This window comes from Balaenoptera acutorostrata, chromosome 5 (genome assembly GCF_949987535.1).
Source record: "Balaenoptera acutorostrata chromosome 5, mBalAcu1.1, whole genome shotgun sequence".
NCBI classification, from domain to species: domain Eukaryota; kingdom Metazoa; phylum Chordata; class Mammalia; order Artiodactyla; family Balaenopteridae; genus Balaenoptera; species Balaenoptera acutorostrata.
In genome coordinates this window covers 140025747-140047518 of record NC_080068.1, presented here as the reverse complement: position 1 = coordinate 140047518, position 21772 = coordinate 140025747, and the positions used below count along the sequence as shown (strand labels likewise).

The 21772-nt window shown below is 46.4% G+C and overlaps 1 protein-coding gene across 1 annotated transcript; it reads left to right on the top strand.

The window, feature by feature from the left end:
- The first annotated feature begins 1931 nt into the window (after window positions 1-1931).
- GRPEL1 (GrpE like 1, mitochondrial) lies at window positions 1932-20000 on the top strand. Its single transcript, XM_007172327.3, has 4 exons — window positions 1932-2050; window positions 4456-4618; window positions 5966-6047; window positions 19346-20000. The coding sequence occupies exons 1-4, from the start codon at window positions 1956-1958 to the stop codon at window positions 19690-19692; spliced, it is 687 nt and encodes a 228-aa protein (XP_007172389.1). The 5' UTR covers window positions 1932-1955; the 3' UTR covers window positions 19693-20000.
- The last annotated feature ends 1772 nt before the right edge of the window (window positions 20001-21772 follow it).

Below are 21772 nucleotides of genomic sequence, written 5' to 3'. Positions count from 1 at the left end.
ATGCTGCACTGTGAGCTATTTACAGCAGGATTCCCATCTGATTCCCTTGAGCCCTAAGAGTTAGCAAATGAATAGTTGTACCTCTTTTAAACCTCACAATAAATGATATAATCCCAGTTCTACAGGGAGGGAATCAATGCTGAGAGCAACTAAATGACTTGCCCAAGGTCACAGCCAATGAGAAACATGACATGTTTTAAATTTTTTTAAAAATTTTATTGGAGTATAGTTGATTTACAATGTTGTGTTAGTTTCAGGTGTACAGCAACGTGATTCAGTTATACATATACCTATATTCATTCTTTTTCATAGTCTTTTTCCATATAGGTTATTACAGAATATTGAGCAGAGTTCCCTGTGCTCTACAGGTCCTTGTTGGTTATCTGTTTTATACATAGTAGTGTCTGTGTGTTAATCTCAAGCTCCTAATTAATCCCTCCCCCTGACATGTTTTACATTTTATTACAGAAAACTTCGGGGCTTCCCTGGTGGCGCAGTGGTTAAGAATCCGCCTGCCAATGCAGGGGACACGGGTCGAGCCCTGGTCCGGGAAGATCCCACATGCCGCGGAGCAACTAAGCCCGTGCGCCACAACTACTGAGCCTGCGCTCTAGAGCCCACAAGCCACAACTACTGAAGCCCGCGTGCCACAACTACTGAAGACGGCGCGCCTAGAGCCCGTGCTCCACAACAAGAGAAGCCACCTTAGTGAGAAGCCCGCGCACCTTAACAGAGTAGCCCCCGCTCGCAGCAACTAGAGAAAGCCCGCGCGCAGGAACGAAGACCCAACGCAACCAAAAATAAATTAATTAATTTAAAGAAAAACAAAAAAAACCCCAAATATGACATGCAGGCAGCACTGCACTTGGGACACCACGGGCTCCAGCCCCGGGATCTCAGGGACGCCGCAGGCTCCAGTCCTCCGTCCTGGCGGAGAGACAGCAGGCCAGGCAGTGCTGAAGCAGGGGCCGGGCCAGAGCTCCCGGGGCGCCTCGCTGCAGGGACAGCAGCTGAGGGACACCTCCTCTTCCAGCACCTCGGGTCCTTCGTGGCACAGGATACGGTAGCACTGACCTTTGACAGATTAACGAAAACATTTGGATTTATGAGCTTTGGCTGTGTCCCCAGAGCCTTCCTCGGTGCTGTTCTTATCTTGTTATGCTTTGTGCTTTACTCTGATAAAACTGAAGGTGAAAGAAGAGCGCAAACAGAAAACAACACACACCCAATTCCCCTCACCCAGCATCAACGCCTTCCTGGGTTTTGGTTTTCGCGTTAATAAAACTCACAGGTAGCGACGGAGTCCCCTCCGGCCACCAGCCCTCGCCCCTTCCCCCTCCTCCGCCGCCGCGGAGCCACAGGCAAGACGGGCGGTGCTCCCCTAACACTGTTTTAACCGACTTTTCTAAAGTCCTGCGGTTGCCCGTGGACGTGCTTTTGTCCTTGGCCTATTTGCATTTAGCCCACACTGAGCGCCCGGTGCCCGGCACGGTTCCAGGAGCTCGCGCTGCAAGGGAGAACGGGGCAAATGCCAGCCCCGACTCATCGCCGACACCCAGAGGAAAGGGCGGCCCGAAAGCTGCAACGCGCGACCAGACGGGAAAATCGACTAGCCCCTCTCTGCGCTCTCAAGCCCGCACTTCCGGCGCCCCACCCCCATGCTCCCTCCCTATTGGTTCTTCCTTTGACCACGCCCCTCCGCGGAGAGTCTCCTCCCACGGTTTCCTTCACCTTTCACCTCCTCACCTTCTCGGGATCTGGAAGGCCTCAGACCCCGCCCACCGGGGGAGGGGAGAGTGCTCCTCCAAGACCGGCAATTAGTGGTGAGTATGATCTGTCCATCAGAGGAGAAGCGGTGGTGGATTGGCTGAGGGGAAGTAGTTGGGCGGGGAAGGCAGCACAGAGTCTGCGCAAGTGTCCTGGTGGCCGAGGGGACGGGCCAGCCGCCTCAGCGCATGCCCCGTGCACGCGCAGTGCCGGCGGCAGTGATGGCGGCTCGGTGTGTGAGGCTGGCGCGGCAGAACCTCCCGGCTTTGGCGTTGTCTCTCAGGTAAGGGGCGCCGGCTGCCCGGGCTGAGGAAGGGCGCGGTGCGCGTGCCGCCCCCGTCCCCTCCGACCCGAGCCCTGCCCGGCTCCGGCCCGGGCGCTGTGGGCGGCGGTTCCCCAACGCGGGGCGCGGACACCGCGGGGCTGCCCTGCGGCCTCGCTGCCCGTGCTGCCCGCGGGGCGGGCCTTGGGAGAGTGGGACGGCGGCCCGCGCGAGCCCGAGGCCGCGCCGAGCCGCCCGCGAGCCCAGGCCGGCACGAGGCGGCCGCGTGTGCGGGTCCCCGGGGCGCGGGGCGGCGGCGCGCTGGCTCTTTCCGCTCGGCCCGAGTCCTCGTCCACCTCCGCGTGCCCCGGAGCCTGAGGTCAGAAGGGCAGCGGCGCCTGCCTCGCCGTGGGGACAGCGGCTTATTTCGACAAGAGCGGTGACTCCGCAGCGGGGGTCACGAGGCAGTGCCCTCACCTTGGCTTTTCTTCTTTCGTGTTTTTTTTTAAACCTGCGGTTGCTGTTTTTTCACAGTCCAGCCTCGTAAGTTAGTTTAGCGAGTGCTTAGCACCTTCGGCGTTGGGGGAGCTTCCCAGAACCAGGTTATCTGGTAGAAGACAGGCTGGGTAGCAGGTGCGCAGAGCAGGAGCTGGGCTTTCCCCGCAGGAGCTGCTTGAGTGATGGGGAGACCGGGCCGGGCAGCGGGGACTACGGTAGTGCGCGGGGATGCAGCTGCGATTCCAGCCCGATACAAGGTGTAGAACTGTGTGGGAACAAGCCCACCTGGAAAGCCCGAGTGAAAAGGCCTCTTTGCTCAAGTAATTTGTGATTTTTTTGTATCTGGAATTAATTGCCAGGACAGCGTGAGTTTCTGCTCTGAGAGCTGGTTTTGTGGAAAGAGGCTCACGTGGGGGAGTCTAGAGAGCTGAATTGTATGCGTAGCTTTCGGAGTAACTGAGCCCCCGGAGCCTCCGTCTCCCTCCCTGAAAAGCAAAGCAAGACTCGCTCTGGCTGCTGCGGAAGCCTCTGGCGCTCCAGGAGGGGGTCGGTAGAGCGGAGGTGACCTGCAGAAGGGCGGTGACTGTCGCACCCAGAGGTCAGGACATCTAGGAAGAAAGGCAGGCTTCACAACAGCACACCTAGTTTTCAGATTATCAGGGTTTTTTTCATCACAAAAGTAAAAATAACAGTAAAAAGTTACTGCATTTCAACCCCAGGGTAACAGACTAATGAATCCTCTTATTGCTTTCTGCGGGCCTCAGACACGTGTACCTACACAGGATTTCTGGTTTGAGTTTATAAAAGCGGGGTCGTGTTTTGTGCATTTCTCTAAGTTGCATTTCTTCCTGCACAGTACACCCGTGGTGTAGCCAAAAGATGGCAGTTTAACATTCTATTTGGCAGCTGCTCAGTATTCCAGATCACGGAAGCAACAGCTTGTTCAGCCATCTCCTTCTGACCAGCGATCTGTTTCCGGTTGCTGTAAACATCCTTGTACATATGTTCTGTGTACTCCTAGCTTTCCTGTTCATCGAGGCAGTTTTTTTTAATCTGGGAAGAAATCGCATGTGGTTTATTTTCAGGTTGGACTGTGGCATAATTAAGAGCTCCACTGGACCTGGTGCAGAGATGTGTATCATTCCTTAATGGCTTTGTGGCCTTGAGTTTATCACTTAACCTTTTTCATGTGGGGATCAGATTGGGTAATACTTTAAGTCCCTTGCAACATTAGTTTTAGAGCTCTTTGTATTTCCCCTGTACATACCATCCCCATGCTTTTCCAACCTCCATGCCTTTGTCCAAGCCCTTCCCTCTTCCTGAAGTGGGTCTGTCTCGTCCATTCCTGACTCTGTGTGAACTCTTACTTATCCTTCAAAGCCCCGCTGCACAAACCGTTTCATTGCCTTCCATTTCCCCAAAGCTAGAAATATTCTACTCTGAGCCTCCCAAAGTGCATGGTTCCTCTTTTATCACTTTCAAACCCCACATTACGGTTCTTTGTGTGTAGATATCTTTTTTGCATGACCCAAGTACCCTGTGGGCAAGATCTCTGCCCCTTAGCTTTGTAATCAGCATCAGCACTGGGCCTCACCTCCAGTAGTAGCTACTGCATTGCTATGTGGTGGGGTCTGGGTGACCACATCTCAGAAGGAGATGTTTAAAGTGGGGAGAAGAGGAGGTTAGTACCATAGCCTTGGTACACTGACATATTAGTTTAGGCATGTGTTGCAGAAGACTTTATATCAACAAACAGCTTCTATACGTCATATGCAGTTTGCCTTTATTGGATCTAAAGTAAATCCTCTCTCCCCCATGAGTCAGTAGCAAATAGTTTTAAATCCGCTCTGATTTCTGAAGTCATACATCTGACTTTACGAAGCAGAAAAACCATGATCTTAACTTCTAGCATGTGGACTTGTCTTTAGGTCCTCTCCTCGGCTGCTGTGCACAGCTACAAAGCAGAAGAACAATGGCCAGAACTTGGAGGAGGACGTGGGTCAGAATGAACAGAAGACAGATCTGCCCTCTGCAGAGAAGACACTGATGGAAGAGAAGGCCAAGCTGGAAGAGCAGCTGAAGGAGACCATGGTAAGGCTGCGGGCTCTCGTGGGGAGCGTGGTCTTTCGAACTCCAGGTGAGCCTTTTCCGAGGACGTCTGGCCAGCCTCCGTGACAACAGAGACGGAAGCCGGACAAATCCCATCACTGTCCAAGGACTATGGCTGGGTCCTACAACAAGTTACTACCGGAGAAGGGATAGAACCCAAATCCTGTGTGGCTCTGGTTGTCATGAGGGTCATCTCTGCTACCTGGGTTATATTGAATTAAGGCTTAAAATGGTCTTTACAGGTGAGGACTATTCAGTAGGGCCCTTTAAGCTGGTCTTAGGGAAGGACAAGGGTGGGGGGCAGAGGTATGGCCACGTGGTGCTCTCCTAGGGAGGTAGGAGTTTTATGAACTGATTAGTAATATGGATTATGATCCCATATGGAAAAGCATGAGTGGCACAAATCGAGCTCTGTAAGCATTTAAGAATGATAATATCAAATACTGTGTGTTGGGGCTGTTTTAATCCCTTTATTTATATTAGTTCTCACAACAACCCTGTGAGTCAACCGTTAATATCCCTGTTTACAGATGAGGAAACTGAGGTCCAGGACGGTTTGGTAAACTTCCAAAGGTCACCTGGCCACTGAGTGGCAGGGCGAGGGCCTGAGCCTGGGAGGCCTTGCTCTTAACCACGGCATTGGAATCGCCTGAAGGCTGAACACAGTAACCTGGTGCACACGAAAAATAGAAATTCCAGGAGATGGATGAGATTACAGGAAAAGTTGGTTCAAAATGAGGAAGATACCAGAATTCAGATGATTAGTACACGATAAACGTTTCAGCTGAATCATATCTGGGCAATGTTAACAATACCAAAGGTTCATTGATGGGGTTTTTCCTCTTCTGTGGCGTAGAGGCCAAAGCTGTCCACTCAGGTTCGTTGTTCTCCTAAACCTCTCTTCAGGGTGTGGGAACTGAGGCGGGTCAGCCCCTAACCGGGGTTCTAGGATTCCCTTAAGTTGGAGACTCTGCTGAGGAATGAATGAATGGTCCTTCCTTGAGGAGAACCATTGGAGGAACCACGAGAAACTAGAAGCTTTTCCTTGTCCTTTCCCCAGCTATACACTGAGAGAGAATGGCCTTGGGGGCTACATGAATATGCAACACCTGCCCATCTTATTCCCCACTTGGTGGAAATAGTGACGCAGGTTAATTTGTTTCTGTTTATTAAGCAGCAGCTGTCTGTAACCCAGAATCTCAAACGTGATGATAGCTGTTACTTGTGTTTTGACTTGGAGTTTATTATATCAGATTTGCTTTCCTATGAATTTGTTCCATATTTAATTCATGTGAATCAGTCTTTCTTTCTCCCTTTCTTTTTTTTAAGGAAAAATATAAGCGAGCTTTAGCAGATAGTGAGAACTTGCGGCAGAGGAGCCAAAAATTGGTGGAGGAGGCGAAACTATATGGTAACTTTCAACATTATATGATATTGATCGTGGGGAAACATGGGGCAAGGAAGGGGGGTATCAGAGTGCCAGGCACAGTGATTAGCCCCGTGAGGAGGTGGGGAGCCTGCTGGTTGCGCCCCCTCCAGTTTCTGAGATGGGTCAGCCGTTGTCTAGAAGGAGCACAACTGCCCTTATGACTCGCACTCGGAGTGGTGAGTGTGATTCCTTCAATGAGGAACGTATCCTTTGCTCTTCCACACAAAGACCTCAGTGTGAGCCTGCAGGTAACTAGCAGGTCGGCTCTATGAGGCTCAGCTCCTTAGCTGGAGCAGCCCTAACATTGGTCTCACTTAGGACCTCCTCAGACGCTGTCTGCATTGTCACCTTTGTATGTTTCTGTCATCATCCTTCCCGTTTTTACAGTCGAGATCAGTGAGGCTGAAATGACTTGCCATTCAGCACAAACCTGGTAATGGCGCTGGCACTGAGGCTCGTCTCCCAACCCCAGATGTGTTGTGTTGATTACCCAGAGGGCTACCATTTGAGTACCTATGGGGACGGAGCTTCTGGTCCCCTTGTTGTAGATGCAGAACCTCAGGTTCACAGACCTTAGGTGCTCACAGTGGAAACTATTGATAAGATCCGAGTTCAACACAGAGAACAAATCTTTTTTTTTTTAATTTTATTGAAGTATAGTTGATGTACAATGTTGTTAATTTCTGCTGTACAGCAAAGTGATTCAGTTATACATATATATATTCCTTTTTTTATATTCTTTTCCATTTTGGTTTATCACAGGATATTGAATGTAATTCCCTGTGCTCTACAGTAGGACCTTGTTGTTTATCCATTCCATATATAGTAGTTTGCATCTGCTCATCCCAGACTCCCACTCCATCCCTTCCCCACCCCCCTGCCTTGGCAACCACAAGTCTGTTCTCTGTGCCTGTGATTCTGTTTCTGTTTCATAGATAAGTTCCTTTGTGCCATACTTTAGGTTCCACATGTAAGTGATGTCGTATGGTATTTGTCTTCCTCTTTCTGACTTACTTCACTTGGTATGATAATCTCTAGTTGCATCTGTGTTGCTTCAAATGGCATAATTTCATTCTTTTTTTTATGGCTGAGTCATATTCCATTGAATGTACATATATACCACATTTTTTTATCCATTCATCTGTCAGTGAACATTTCTATGTTTCCGTGTCTTGGCTATTGTAAGTAGTGCAGCTGTGAACATAGGAGTGCATGTATCTTTTTGAATTATGGTTTTGTCTGGATGTATGCCCAGGAGTGGGATTGCTGGATCATATGGCAACTCTAGTTTTAGTTTTTTGCAGAACCTCCATACTGTTCTCCATAGTAGCTGTACCAATTTACATTCCCACCAACAGTATGGGAGTGTTCCCCTTTCTCCACACCCTCTCCAGCATTTGTTATTTGTAGACTTTTTAATGGTGGCCATTCTGACTGGTGTGAGGTGGTACCTCATTGTAGTTTTGATTTGCATTTCTCTAATAATTAACAATGTTGAGCATCTTTTCATGTGCTTATTGGCCATCTGTATGTCTTCTTTGGAGAAATGTCTATTTTGGTCTTTTGCCCATTTTTTGATGAGTTGTTTGGTTTTTTGTTACTGAGTTTTATGAGCTGTTTGTATATTTTGGAAATTAAGCCCTTGTAGGTTGCATCATTTGCAAATATTTTCTCCCGGTCTGTATGTTGTCTTTTTGTTTTGTTTATAGTTTCCTTTGCTGTGCTAAAGCTTATAAGTTTGATAGGACCCATTTGTTTATTTTTGCTTTTATCTCTATTGCCTTGGGAGACTGACCTGAGAAAACATTGGTACAATTTATGTCAGAAAATGTTTTGCCTATGTTCTCTTGTAGGAGTTTTATGGTGTCTTGTCTTATGTTTAGGTCTTTAAGCCATTTTTTTTTTCACACACACACACTGTATTTTATTTTTACAAGAGATAAATAGACTGACACCAAGCATTGTACATGGATGACCACAACAAAAGCAACAATGATTGCAATTACCAAACCTGAAACACACTCATACTATGTTATAATATTGACATTCAGTCCAGTAATCCTCCACTGTAACAGCTCCTTTACTTTGCAGTGAAAATTGATTTGTATATTCTTTGCTTCTGAGACCTTGTGGGATTTTTTTTTTTTTTAATTCAGACAGAAAGTCACAAAAATTATACTCATCCTCATCAGTTCACTCAGTCCCATGTAATTAAATTTTTTTTTTTCATCTTGATCTTTTGTTAGCACTTTTTTGAGTTCATCAGTTTTTCATTAGAGTTCTGAAAATGCTTATTCATTCAGTTCAGCAGTACAGTCAGTTACCAGAAACCTGTACTTGTCAGAGTCTTTTCCATGAATTTCTTGAAGATGAAACCCTTTTATAGGAACATACTTGCAAAAGCATCAGAGTACACCCAGAACTGTCTGTAAATGACAAAAGACTTAAAAATGACCACAGTTAAAGATTTGATGAAAGTTCATAATAATGCAGTTGACAAGAAAATTAGTTATTTCTGAGATATGCATTTTAAAGTAATAACTAGGATTATTACTTATAACATTATACCAGAACATATAAGATTTTTAGAAATTTCATGTAATGTCTGAAACATTTATATTAACATATTTCCATACAAATACAAATATAAGATTTTTAGAAATTTCATGTAATGTCTGAAACATTTATATTAACATATTTCCATACAAATAACCCAATGAAAGTTTAGTATTAGTTGTTTTGTTTGTTTTTTTATACTGCAGGTTCTTATTAGGCATCAATTTTATACACATCAGTGTATACATGTCAATCCCAATCGCCCAATTCAGCACACCACCATCCCCAACCCACCGCAGTTTTCCCCCCTTGGTGTCCATATGTCCATTCTCTACATCTGTGTCTCAACTTCTGCCCTGCAAACCAGCTCATCTGTACCATTTTTCTAGGTTCCACATACATGCGTTAATATACGATATTTGTTTTTCTCTTTCTGACTTACTTCACTCTGTATGACAGTCTCTAGATCCATCCACGTCTCAACAAATGACTCAATGTCGTTCCTTTTTAAGGCTGAGTAATATTCCATTGTATATATGTACCACAACTTCTTTATCCATTCATCTGTAGATGGGCATTTAGGTTGCTTCCATGACCTGGCTATTGTAAATAGTGCTGCAGTGAACGTTCGGGTGCATGTGTCTTTTTGAATTACGGTTTTCTCTGGGTATATGCCCAGTAGTGGAATTGCTGGGTCATATGGTAACTCTATTTTTAGTTTTTTAAGGAACCTCCATATTGTTCTCCATAGTGGCTGTATCAATTTACATTCCCACCAACAGTGCAAGAGGGTTCCCTTTTCTCCACACCCTCTTCAGCATTTGTTGTTTGTAGATTTTCTGATGATGCCCATTCTAACTGGTGTGAGGTGATACCTCATTGTAGTTTTGATTTGCATTTCTCTAATAATTAGTGATGTTGAGCATCTTTTCATGTGCTTCGTGGCCATCTGTATGTCTTCTTTGGAGAAATGTCTATTTAGGTCTTCTGCCCATTTTTGGATTGGGGTGTTTGTTTCTTTAATATTGAGCTGAATGAGCTGTTTATATATTTTGGAGATTAATCCTTTGTCCGTTGATTCGTTTGCAAATATTTTCTCCCATTCTGAGGGTTGTCTTTTCGTCTTGTGTATGGTTTCCTTTGCTGTGCAAAAGCTTTGAAGTTTCATTAGGTCCCATTTGTTTATTTTTGTTTTTATTTCCATTACTCTAGGAGGTGGATCAAAAAAGATCTTGCTGTGATTTATGTCAAAGAGTGTTCTTCCTATGTTTTCCTCTAAGAGTTTTATAGTGTCCAGTCTTATATTTAGGTCTCTAATCCATTTTGAGTTTATTTTTGTGTATGGTGTTAGGGAGTATTCTAATTTCATTCTTTTACATGTAGCTGTCCAGTTTTCCCAGCACCACTTATTGAAGAGACTGTCTTTTCTCCATTGTATATCTTTGCCTCCTTTGTCATAGATTAGTTGACCATAGATGCGTGGGTTAATCTCTGGGCTTTCTATCTTGTTCCATTGATCTATGTTTCTGTTTTTGTGCCAGTACCATATTGTCTTGATTACTGTAGCTTTGTAGTATAGTCTGAAGTCATGGAGTCTGATTCCTCCAGCTCCGTTTTTTTCCCTCAAGACTGCTTTGGCTATTCGGGGTCTTTTGTGACTCCATACAAATTTTAAGATTTTTTGTTCTAGTTCTGTAAAAAATGCCATTGGTAATTTGATAGGGATTGCATTGAATCTGTAGATTGCTTTGGGTAGTATAGTCATTTTCACAATGTTGATTCTTCCAATCCAAGAACATGGTATATCTCTCCATCTGTTGGTATCATCTTTAATTTCTTTCATCAGTGTCTTATAGTTTTCTGCATACAGGTCTTTTGTCTCCCTAGGTAGGTTTATTCCTAGGTATTTTATTCTTTTTGTTGCAGTGGTAAATGGGAGTGTTTCCATAATTTCTCTTTCAGATTTTTCATCATTAGTGTATAGGAATGCAAGAGATTTCTGTGCATTAATTTTGTATCCTGCAACTTTACCATATTCATTAATTAGCTCTAGCAGTTTTCTGGTGGCAGTTTTAGGATTCTCTATGTATAGTAACATGTCATCCGCAAACAGTGACAGTTTTACTTCTTCTTTTCCAAATTGTATTCCTCTTATTTCTTTTTCTTCTCTGATTGTCATGGCTAGGACTTCCAGAACTATGTTGAATAATAGTGGTGAGAGTGGACATCCTTGTCTCGTTCCTGATCTTAGAGGAAATGCTTTCAGTTTTTCACCATTGAGAATGATGTTTGCTGTGGGTTTGTCATACATGGGCTTTATTATGTTGAGGTAGGTTCCCTCTATGCCCACATTATGGAGAGTTTTTATCATAAATGGGTGTTGAATTTTGTCAAAAGCTTTCTCTGCATCTATTGAGATGATCATATGGTTTTTATTCTTCAATTTGTTAATATGGTGTATCACATTGATTGATTTGCGTATATTGAAGAATCCTTGCATCCCTGGGATAAATCCCACTTGATCGTGGTGTATGATCCTTTTAATGTGTTGTTGGATTCTGTTTGCTCGTATTTTGTTGAGGATTTTTGCATCTATGTTCATCAGTGATATTGGTCTGTAATTTTCTGTTTTTGTAGTGTCTTTGTCTGGTTTTGGTATCAGGGTGATGGTGGCCTCATAGAATGAGTTTGGGAGTGTTCCTTCCTCTGCAATTTTTTGGAAGAGTTTGAGAAGGATAGGTGTTAGCTCTTCTCTAAATGTTTGATAGAATTCACCTGTGAAGCCATCTGGTCCTGGACTTTTGTTTGTTGGAAGATTTTTAATCACAGTTTCAATTTCATTACTTGTGATTGGTCTGTTCATATTTTCTGTTTCTTCCTGGTTCAGTCTTGGAAGGTTATACCTTTCTAAGAATTTGTCCATTTCTTCCAGGTTGTCCATTTTATTGGCATAAAGTTGCTTGTAGTAGTCTCTTAGGATGCTTTGTATTTCTGCGGTGTCTGTTCTAACTTCTCCTTTTTCATTTCTGATTTTATCGATTTGAGTCCTCTCCCTCTTTTTCTTGATGAGTCTGGCTAATGGCTTATCAATTTTGTTTGTCTTCTCAAAGAACCAACTTTTAGTTTTATTGATCTTTGCTATTGTTTTCTTTGTTTCTATTTCATTTATTTCTGCTCTGATCTTTATGATTTCTTTCCTTCTGCTAACTTTGGGTTTTGTTTGTTCTTTCTCTAGTTTCTTTAGGTGTAAGGTTAGATTGTTTACTTGAGATTTTTCTTGTTTCTTGAGATAGGCTTGTATAGCTATAAACTTCCCTCTTAGAACTGCTTTTGCTGCATCCCATAGGTTTTGGGTCGTCGTGTTTTCATTGTCATTTGTCTCTAGGTATTTTTTGATTTCCTCTTTGATTTCTTCAGTGATCTCTTGGTTATTTAGTAACGTATTGTTTAGCTTCCATGTGTTTGTCTTTTTTACGTTTTTTTCCCTGTAATTCATTTCTAATCTCATAGCGTTGTGGTCAGAAAAGATGCTTGATATGATTTCAATTTTCTTAAATTTACTGGGGCTTGATTTGTGACCCAAGATGTGATCTATCCTGGAGAATGTTCCGTGCGCACTTGAGAAGAACGTGTAATCTGCTGTTTTTGGATGGAATGTCCTATATATATCAATTAAATCTAACTGGTCTATTGTGTCATTTAAAGCTTCTGTTTCCTTATTTATTTTCATTTTGGATGATCTGTCCATTGGTGTAAGTGAGGTGTTAAAGTCCCCCACTATTATTGTGTTACTGTCAATTTCCTTTTTTATAGCTGTTAGCAGTTGCCTTATGTATTGAGGTGCTCGTATGTTGGGTGCATATATATTTATAATTGTTATACCTTCTTCTTGGATTGATCCCTGGATCATTATGTAGTGTCCTTCCTTGTCTCTTGTAACATTCTTTATTTTAAAGTCTATTTTATCTGATATGAGTATAGCTACTCCAGCTTTCTTTTGATTTCCATTTGCATGGAATATCTTTTTCCATCCCCTCACTTTCAGTCTGTATGTGTCCCTAGGTCTAAAGTGGGTCTCTTGCAGACAGCATATATATGGGTCTTGTTTCTGTAACCATTCAGCCAGTCTATGTCTTTTGGTTGGGGCATTTAATCCATTCACGTTTAAGGTAATTATCGATATGTATGTTCCTATGACCATTTTCTTAATTGTTTTGGGTTTGTTTTTGTAGGCCCTTTTCTTCTCTTGTGTTTCCCACTTCGAGAAGTTCCTTTAGCATTTGTTGTAGAGCTGGTTTGTTGGTGCTGAATTCTCGTAGCTTTTGCTTGTCTGTAAAGCTTTTGATTTCTCCATCAAATCTAAATAAGATCCTTGCCGGGTAGAGTAAACTTGGTTGTAGGTTCTTCCCTTTCATCACTTTAAGTATATCATGCCACTCCCTTCTGGCTTGTAGAGTTTCTGCTGAGAAATCAGCTGTTAACCTTATGGGAGTTCCCTTGTATGTTATTTGTCGTTTTTCCCTTGCTGCTTTCAGTAATTTTTCTTTGTCTTTAATTTTTGCCACTTTGATTACTATGTGTCTCAGCGTGTTTCTCCTTGGGTTTATCCTGTATGCGACTCTCTGCGCTTCCTGGACTTGGGTGGCTATTTCCTTTCCCATGTTAGGGAAGTTTTCGACTATAATCTCTTCAAATATTTTCTCTGGTCCTTTCTCTCTCTCTTCTCCTTCTGGGACCCCTATAATGCGAATGTTGTTGCGTTTAATGTTGTCCCAGAGGTCTCTTAGGCTGTCTTCATTTCTTTTCATTCTTTTTTCTTTAGTCTGTTCCGCAGCAGTGAATTCCACCATTCTGTCTTCCAGGTCACTTATCCGTTCTTCTGCCTCAGTTATTCTGCTATTGATTCCTTCTAGTGTAGTTTTCATTTCAGTTATTGTATTGGTCATCTCTGTTTGTTTGTTCTTTAATTCTTCTAGGTCTTTGTTAATCATTTCTTGCATCTTCTCAGTCTTTGCCTCCATTCTTATTCCGAGGTCCTGGATCATCTTCACTATCATTATTCTGAATTCTTTTTCTGGAAGGTTGCCTATCTCCACTTCATTTAGTTGTTTTTCCGGGGTTTTTTCTTGTTCCTTCATCTGGTACATAGCCCTCTGCCTTTTCATCTTGTCTATCTTTCTGTAACTGTGGTTTTTGGTCCACAGGCTGCAGGATTGTAGTTTTTCTTGCTTCTGCTGTCTGCCCTCTGGTGGTTGAGGCTATCTAAGAGGCTTGATGGGAGGCTCTGGTGGTGGGTAGAGCTGACTGTTGCTGTGGCGGTCAGAGCTCAGTAAAACTTTAATCCACTTGACTGTTGATGGGTGGGGCTGGGCTCCCTCCCTGTTGTTTTGCCTGAGGCAGCCCAACACTGGAGCCTACCTGGGCTCTTTGGTGGGGTTAATGGCAGACTCTGGGAGGGCTCACGCCAAGGAGCACTTCCCAGAACCTCCGCTGCCAGTGTCCTTGTCCCCACGGTGAAACAGAGCCACCCCCCGCCTCTGCAGGAGACCCCCCAACACCAGCAGGTAGGTCTGGTTCAGTCTCCCCCAGGGTCACTGCTCCTTCCCTTGGGTCCCGATGCGCACACTACTTTGTGTGTGCCCTCCAAGAGTGGGCTCTCTGTTTCCCCCAGTCCTGTAGAAGTCCTGCAGTCAATTCCCACTAGGCTTCAAAGTCTGATTCTCTAGGAATTCCTCCTCCCGTTGCCGGACCCCCAGGTTGGGAAGCCTGACGTGGGGCTCGGAACCTTCACTCCAGTGGGTGGATTTCTGTGGTATAAGTGTTCGCCAGTCTGTGAGTCACCCACCCAGCAGTTATGGGATTTGATTTTACTCTGATTGCGCCCCTCCTACCGTCTCACTGTGGCTTCTCCTCTGTCCTTGGACGTGGGGTTTCCTCCTTGGTGAAGTCCAGGGTCTTCCTGTCAATGATTGTCCAGCAGCCAGTTGTGATTCTGGTGCTCTCGCAAGAGGGAGTGAGAGCACGTCCTTCTACTCCGCCATCTTGGTTAATCCTTTAAGCCATTTTGAGTTTATTTGTGTGTATGGTGAGAGGTTGTGTTCTAACTTCATTGATTGACCTGTGGCTATCCAACTCTCCTAACACCACTTGCTAAAGAGACTGTCTTTTCTCCATTGACTATTCTTGCCTCCTTTGTCAAAGATTAATTGACTATAGGTGTGTGGGTTTATTGCTGGGCTCTCTATTCTGTTCCATTGATCTATATGTTTGTTGTTGTGCCAGTACCATGCTGTTTTGATTACTGTAGCTTTGCAGTATTGTCTGAAGTCTGGGAGGGTTATGCCTCTAGCTTTGTTCTTTTTCCTCAGGATTGTTTTGGCAGTTCTGAGTTTTTTGTGGTTCCGTATAAATTTTAGGATTATTTGTTCTAGTTCTGTGGAGAATGTCATGGGTAATTTGATAGGGATCACGTTAAATCTGTAGATTGCTTTGGGTAGTATGGCCATTTTAACAATGTTAATTCTTCCAGTCCAAGAGCACAGGATATCTTTCCATTTCTTTGAATCATCTTCAGTTTCCTTTACTAATGGTTTACAGTTCTCAGCATGTAAGTCTTTCACCTCCTTGTCAGGTTTATTCCTAAGTATTATTTGATGGGATTTTAAGAGGTTTTTTTTTTTTTTACATTCCTTTTCTGGTATTTCATTGTTAGTGTAAAGAAATGTAACCAGTTTCTGTATGTTACTCTTGTATCCTGCTATCTTGCTGAATTCCTTTATCAGTTCTAGTAGTTTTTATATGGAGTCTTTAGGGTTTTCAAAATATAGTATCATGTTATCTGCATATGACAGTTCTACCTCTTCCCTACCATTTTGGATACCTTTTATTTCTTTTTCTTGTGTGATTCCTGTGGCTAGGACTTCCAGTACTGTGTTGAATAGAAGTCGTGAAAGTGGGCATCCTTGTCTTCTTCCAGATTTTAGTGGGAAGGTTTTCAGCTTTTCACCAAAGTATTATGTTGGCTGTGTGTTTGTCGTAAATAGCTTTAATTGTGTTGAGGTGTTTCCTCTATACCTACTTTCATAAGAGTTTTTATCATGAACGGTTGTTGGATTTTATCAGATGCTTTTTCTGCATCTACTGAGATGATCTTGTGGTTTTTGTCTTGTCTTTTGTTTTTTTTTTTAAATTTTTATTTATTTATTTATTTATTTACGGCTGTGTTGGGTCTTCATTTCTGTGTGAGGGCTTTCTTCTAGTTGTGGCAAGCGGGGGCCACTCTTCATCGCGGTGCACGGGCCTCTCACTATCGCGGCCTCTCTTGTTGCGGAGCACAGGCTCCAGACGCGCAGGCTCAGTAATTGTGGCTCATGGGCCCAGTTGCTCCGCGGCATGTGGGATCTTCCCAGACCAGGGCTCGAACCCGTGTGCCCTGCATTGGCAGGCAGATTCTCAACCACTGCGCCACCAGGGAAGCCCTCTTCTCTTTTGTTGATGTGGTGTATCGCATTGGTTGATTTGCATATGTTGAACCATTCTTATGACCCTGGGGTGAATCCAACTTGGTCGTGGTATATGATCTTTTTTATGTGTTGTTGGATTCGGTTTGCTAATATTTTGTTGAGAAATTTTCTTTTTTGGTAGTGTCTTTGTCTGGTTTTGGTATCAGGGTGATGGTGGCTTCATAGTGTCCTTCCTCTTCAGTCTTTTGGAAGAGTTTGAGAAGAATTGGTATAGGATCTTTGTGTGTTTGGTAGAATTCGCCTGTGAAGCCATCTGGTCCTGGACTGTTGTTTGTAGTGAGTTTTTTATTTATTTTATTTTATTTATTTATTTTTGGCTGCATTGGGTCTTCGTTGCTGCGCACGGGCTTTCTCTAGTTGTGGCGAGCGGGGGCTACTCTTCGTTGCGGTGCGCGGGCTTCTCATTGCGGTGGCTTCTCTTGTTGCGGAGCACGGGCTCTAGGCGTGTGGGCTTCAGTAGTTGCAGCACGCAGGCTCTAGGTGTGCGGGCTTCAGTAGTTGTGGTGCATGGGCTTAGTTGCTCTGCGGCATGTGGGATCTTCCCAGACCAGGGCTTGAACCCATGTCCTCCGCATTGGCAGGCGGATTCTTAACCACTGCACCACCAGGGAAGGCCCAAGGCCTGTTTTTAGTGTGGATGCCTGCCGCCTCTTTCCTCATTGTGTCCTGGCCATTATCCCCTTGATAGGAGGTGTGACTGGTGGTGTGGGGACCAGAGTCAGCACTGGATTTGAGCGGGGCCTCCTCTCTGCTCTGTGGCTGTCACAGCCCTGTTGGGGGCAGGTCCTGCTCCCTGGTTGTTGGAATAGAGGCCCCCAGATCCGTTTCTGAGCTGCCTTGTGGGGCGGGCAGGACTGGAGCGCTCCCGCTGGGAGGGGAGCCACTCAGTTTCCCTCCACCAGAGCCATCCACCAGGGAGTGTGCTCTGTGATGCCATCTGTCACCCGGTGTGCGGGCTCACGAAGTGCGCTGTTGTCACACTGCTCTCAGCCCCGCCTGCGCTGTGGGAATGCAGGCAGTCGGCCCTGGGGTCCCTCAGGTGCTCTGTGCACAAACCACCAGCACAGATACAGAGGTCAGGTACCAGGACCGGAGTAGTCGTGCGCCGGGACCTGCCGTGGGGGCAGCCCAGACCCCGGCCCTGCCTCTGTGCGTGCTCACAAAGCCCACAGCAGCGAGGGCCGGACCTGTCCCCGCCGCGGGAGCACCCGTTTCCACTCGGATGTCCCGCACGCGCTGCTGAGTTTACAGAGTCGGCGGCAGTGGCGTGGATTGTACGGCCGTGGGGAGGGGGCTCTGTTTTCAGTCTCACCTCTGCGTGTGGGCAGCTCCCTGGCACTGGCACCCCCAGAGCTCATAAAGGCGGCACCCAGCAAGAGGCTGCCATGGCGGGCCCCACCCTTCCCCTCGCGGGCCCCTTAACAACGGCGCTTCACTTCTTCTGGGAACACTCTTTGTTCCTGGATGCAGTCACCTCAACTCCTGTTCTTCTTCCTCTTTCTGGTCATCCCCTGCACTGGCTGCGTGTCTGTCGCCCTCCGCGTGTCTGGGTTCTTCAGGGCGCGGAGCAGGCCTCCCCTCCTCCTCTCGCCGTCTCCCCTGCTGACTTGCCCTCCCACGGGTCTGAACGGCATCCACGCACAGGTTCTCTTTCCAGTTCAGGCATTTCTTCTGCGTTCTAGTCCTGTGTGTCTTTACCTGGATGTCTCATGGGTATTTTAAACTGGATTCTCCCCTCTGCCTGTGCTTCGTTTCTTCCTCATTTGAGTAAATGATACCGTTGCCCACCCAGGTGTTTAGGTCAGGCATGTGAACTACCCTCTCCTCCCTCAAGCCCACTCCCCTCCCTTCCAGTGAGTGGTGATGCCTGGACTCTGGTGCATCCACCTGTCTCTGCTGCCTCCGCTCTGGTCCAGGCCAGCTTCAGCTCTTGCATCCCTGATCCACACCCCAGGCAGAGTGGTCACAGCAGACCTCTGCCCCTTCCACTGCCCCATCTGGAACCTTCAGCTGCTCTGGGTCTGCATCTTCCTGGTAGGCTGGCCGCCCTCAGTTCCTCCAACGCGTGGCTCCCTCCCGACTCTCCAGGCCTCGGTTCCTGGAACCTTCCTCCGTCTACCCTGCCGAACCGCGTCCCTTAGGTTAATCTGTCCTCAGCACTCATGAGTGCGCCTTGTGTAAGTATGATTGTGACTGTACTTGCCACTTGTGTGACCATTTCCTGCGTGTCTCAGAGACCATACGTTCCATGTGGGCAGACATTCCCCGGGAGCTAGCACAGGGTTAATCGTTAATAGACGCTCCCATCTTTATCGGATAGGTGGAATTTTAATTTCATTTTAAAGCAGTGGGGTGAAAACCCTGTGTGAAAGGGTAAAGCCTAAAACGAGCGCTGCCTCCTTCGAAGCGCACAGCCTTCAAGACCCGAGAAGCCTTGAGTGGGCCGCGCTGGAGCCTCCCGGTTGCTGCACTGCCAGGGCCAGGGTGGGGCGGGCCAGGGGAGCTGACCCCACGTGGGCCTCTCTCGCGCCCTGACCTCCTTCGTTCAGCAGCTGAAGCATTGTCTTGGAACCACAAACGTCTGTATTTATGCGAAGTTTTTTAACACGTTATTTCTTTTGTTAGATAAAGGTTAAGGCTTGGGGTGTGTCCCGGTAACTTTTACCCCACGGTGCCAAATAATTGCTAACGTGTATTGAGTACTTAGTGTTCTAGGTGCTCTGAGTGTGTGTGGTTTTGTCCTCATAGCCTCACTGTGTTAGGTACTGTCATCCCTGTTTTATAACCAAAGAAGCTGAGACCCGGAGAGGTTAACCAGGATCACACGGGCAGTTCGGTGACGGCAGGGATGTGGCCCCAGGCCCCATGCTCTTTAGCGGAGGCGGCCACCTGGGCCCCTTCCTGGCTCTGCTGTCTGCGGGAACGACGTGCTCCGGGCTTTGCATGTCCTCTTAGCCTGGAGCAGGACTGATGGTGGTTCTGCAGGGTTTCCGCTGCTGGTCTTTATTCCTCATTGGCTTTTGCCTAAACCCCAGAAGAGTTTGTCTTTTTTAATCCAGCCATTGAAATTCTAGGGCAAATTAGTGATTTGAAAAGGTGTCACTAAATAGCCCACGTGTGACATAAACAGGGCTTATAGTTTTGAGTTGCCCATGCAGTTGATACGGAATGCAAATGCTGTTCTTCTTTAACTTCGTGTAGGCATTCAGGGCTTCTGCAAGGACTTGCTGGAGGTGGCAGACATTCTGGAGAAGGCAACACAGTGTGTCCCAAAGGAGGAGATTAGAGACGATAACCCGCACCTGAAGAACCTCTACGAGGGGCTCGTGATGACTGAGGTCCAGATCCAGAAGGTGTTCAGGAAGCACGGCTTACTCCGGCTGAACCCTGTGGGGGCCAAGTTCGACCCCTACGAGCACGAGGCCTTGTTCCACACGCCGGTGGAGGGCAAGGAGCCGGGCATGGTGGCGCTCGTTAACAAAGTGGGGTACAAGCTGCACGGGCGCACCCTGAGACCCGCCCTGGTTGGGGTGGTGAAGGAGGCGTAGCGGCCCTCACGGGCTCCGGGGCTTTGTTAGGATCACTCGCTGACTCGGGCCGCTTCATCTTTTCTCGTCTGCGGGTGCGCTTGACCTTTTCCTAAACCTTGTTGCCAGGCTTTAGTGACCAGTGGCTGGACAGGAAGTAAGCCAGTTGCACAGTTGTGTTAATGAACATTCGGGAGTTACTAGTTCCACGTGCTTACGGGACAGGCCGGCGGGACGCTACTGGACCCTAGGGTATCGGGAAAAACACCGTGTCTGCTCAGATTCGGGGGACGTCAGAGTATTTCAAGTGAATAAAAGGTCTTCAGGAATCCTGCTGTTTGCTAGCTGGCTGCGCCGGCTGCACTGCGTCCTCTGCGTCTCACTGTAACACGCGACTTCCTGGACTGCTTAGCCCAGCACCCGTCACTCAGTGAAGGCAAGGCAAAAGTTTAAACATTTTTCTTGCTAAGAAAAGTTGTACGATGCCCTTGGTGAAGAACATATTTGAGTTCGTTCATGATCAGTTACTGGCTCGCTGCTAAGAGCGATCATCTTCTGGCTTTGGGAGATGTGAGACCCGCGGGCACACCCTAACGTCCTCACCTCCTTATTTTGCCAGTAACTGAATTTGACACGCTCAGTTACTTTTGTCCTGTTTGTTCGTCTCTTTATAGAAAGGTTTAAATCTATACCCAACTAGTTACTAATGATCAGAAGGTACTTTCCCTAGTAAGATGGACTTTCTTAGAAATCTGAGGACTGCGTGCTTGGTATGTTTTAAATGTTAAATTTAAAATTTTATTTCAGAGGATTAAAGCCCTGTTGTTTATTTTCCTACGTTCTGCTAGCTATGTGCTTTGGTGGAGGAGAGCAAGGAGACCCTTACTAAGCGAAGTGTGACTTAGCTTCCCGGGTCTTTGCTCACTCCTGCAGCCGTGTGCCTGACACACGCAAACGTGTTGGCTTCTGTCCCAGGAGGGGACCGTGGACACTCGGGAGCAGCAGCAAGGACACACGACCGGCAGGCGCTGAGCCTGTGACTCGCCGTAGGACCCTCCGTTCCTCACGTTAGGGGAAAAGTTGAGTGAGTGAGGCACTCTTAAAAACGAGGGAAAAAAGTAACCTTCCACTAGCTTTGCTTCTGAGAGGTACTTCTAGGGTTAAAGGTCAACACTGTTACTTCGATTTACTGCACAAAAAAGGTGGGCAGTCGATTTGAAAGGTGTAGGTAATATTCCCATAATTAAAATTCCAATTTATACCATTTCAAGAAATTTCCCCCCTTTTTATAAATTTCATTTTTGCCTGCATTGTGTCTTCGTTGCTGCGTGCAGTCTTTCTCTAGTTGCGGCGAGCGGGGGCTACTCTTCGTTGCGGTGCGCGGGCTTCTCACTGTGGTGGTTTCTCCTGTTGCGGAGCACGGGCTCTAGGCGCGCGGGCTTCAGTAGTTGTGGCACGCAGGCTCTAGAGCGCAGGCTCAGTAGTTGTGGCGCACGGGCTCAGTTGGTACATGGCACATGGGATCTTCCCGGTCCCCTGCATTGGCAAGCAGATTCTTCACCACTGTGCCACCAGGGAAGCCCTTCCCCCTTTTCTTTTAAGCTGCTTTAAATAACTTGGTCAAGGGCATAGCCCGGAACTAAAGGCAGCAGTACAGCATATTGAGAAACAGCCGAGAGGTACGCCTGCTCTTCACACTGTGGCTGTGAGCACAGCCTTTCGCCTCCCTGGACTCATCTGTAAAATGAGGGTGAATAAGAAAAGTAATTTTCGGGGCTTCCCTGGTGGCGCAGTGGTTGAGAATCTGCCTGCCAATGTGGGGGACATGGGTTCGAGCCCTGGTCTGGGAAGATCCCACATGCCGCGGAGCAACTAGGCCCGTGAGCCACAACTACTGAGCCTGCGCGTCTGGAGCCTGTGCTCCGCAACAAGAGAGGCCCGCGCACCGCGATGAAGAGTGGCCCCCGCTTGCTGCAACTAGAGAAAGCCCTCGCACAGAAACGAAGACCCAACACAGCCAAAAATAAAAAAATAAAATAATTTTTTTTAAAGTAATTTTCAAACTGATTTCTGTGAACGTGTGCAGTCCCCTCCCATCCCT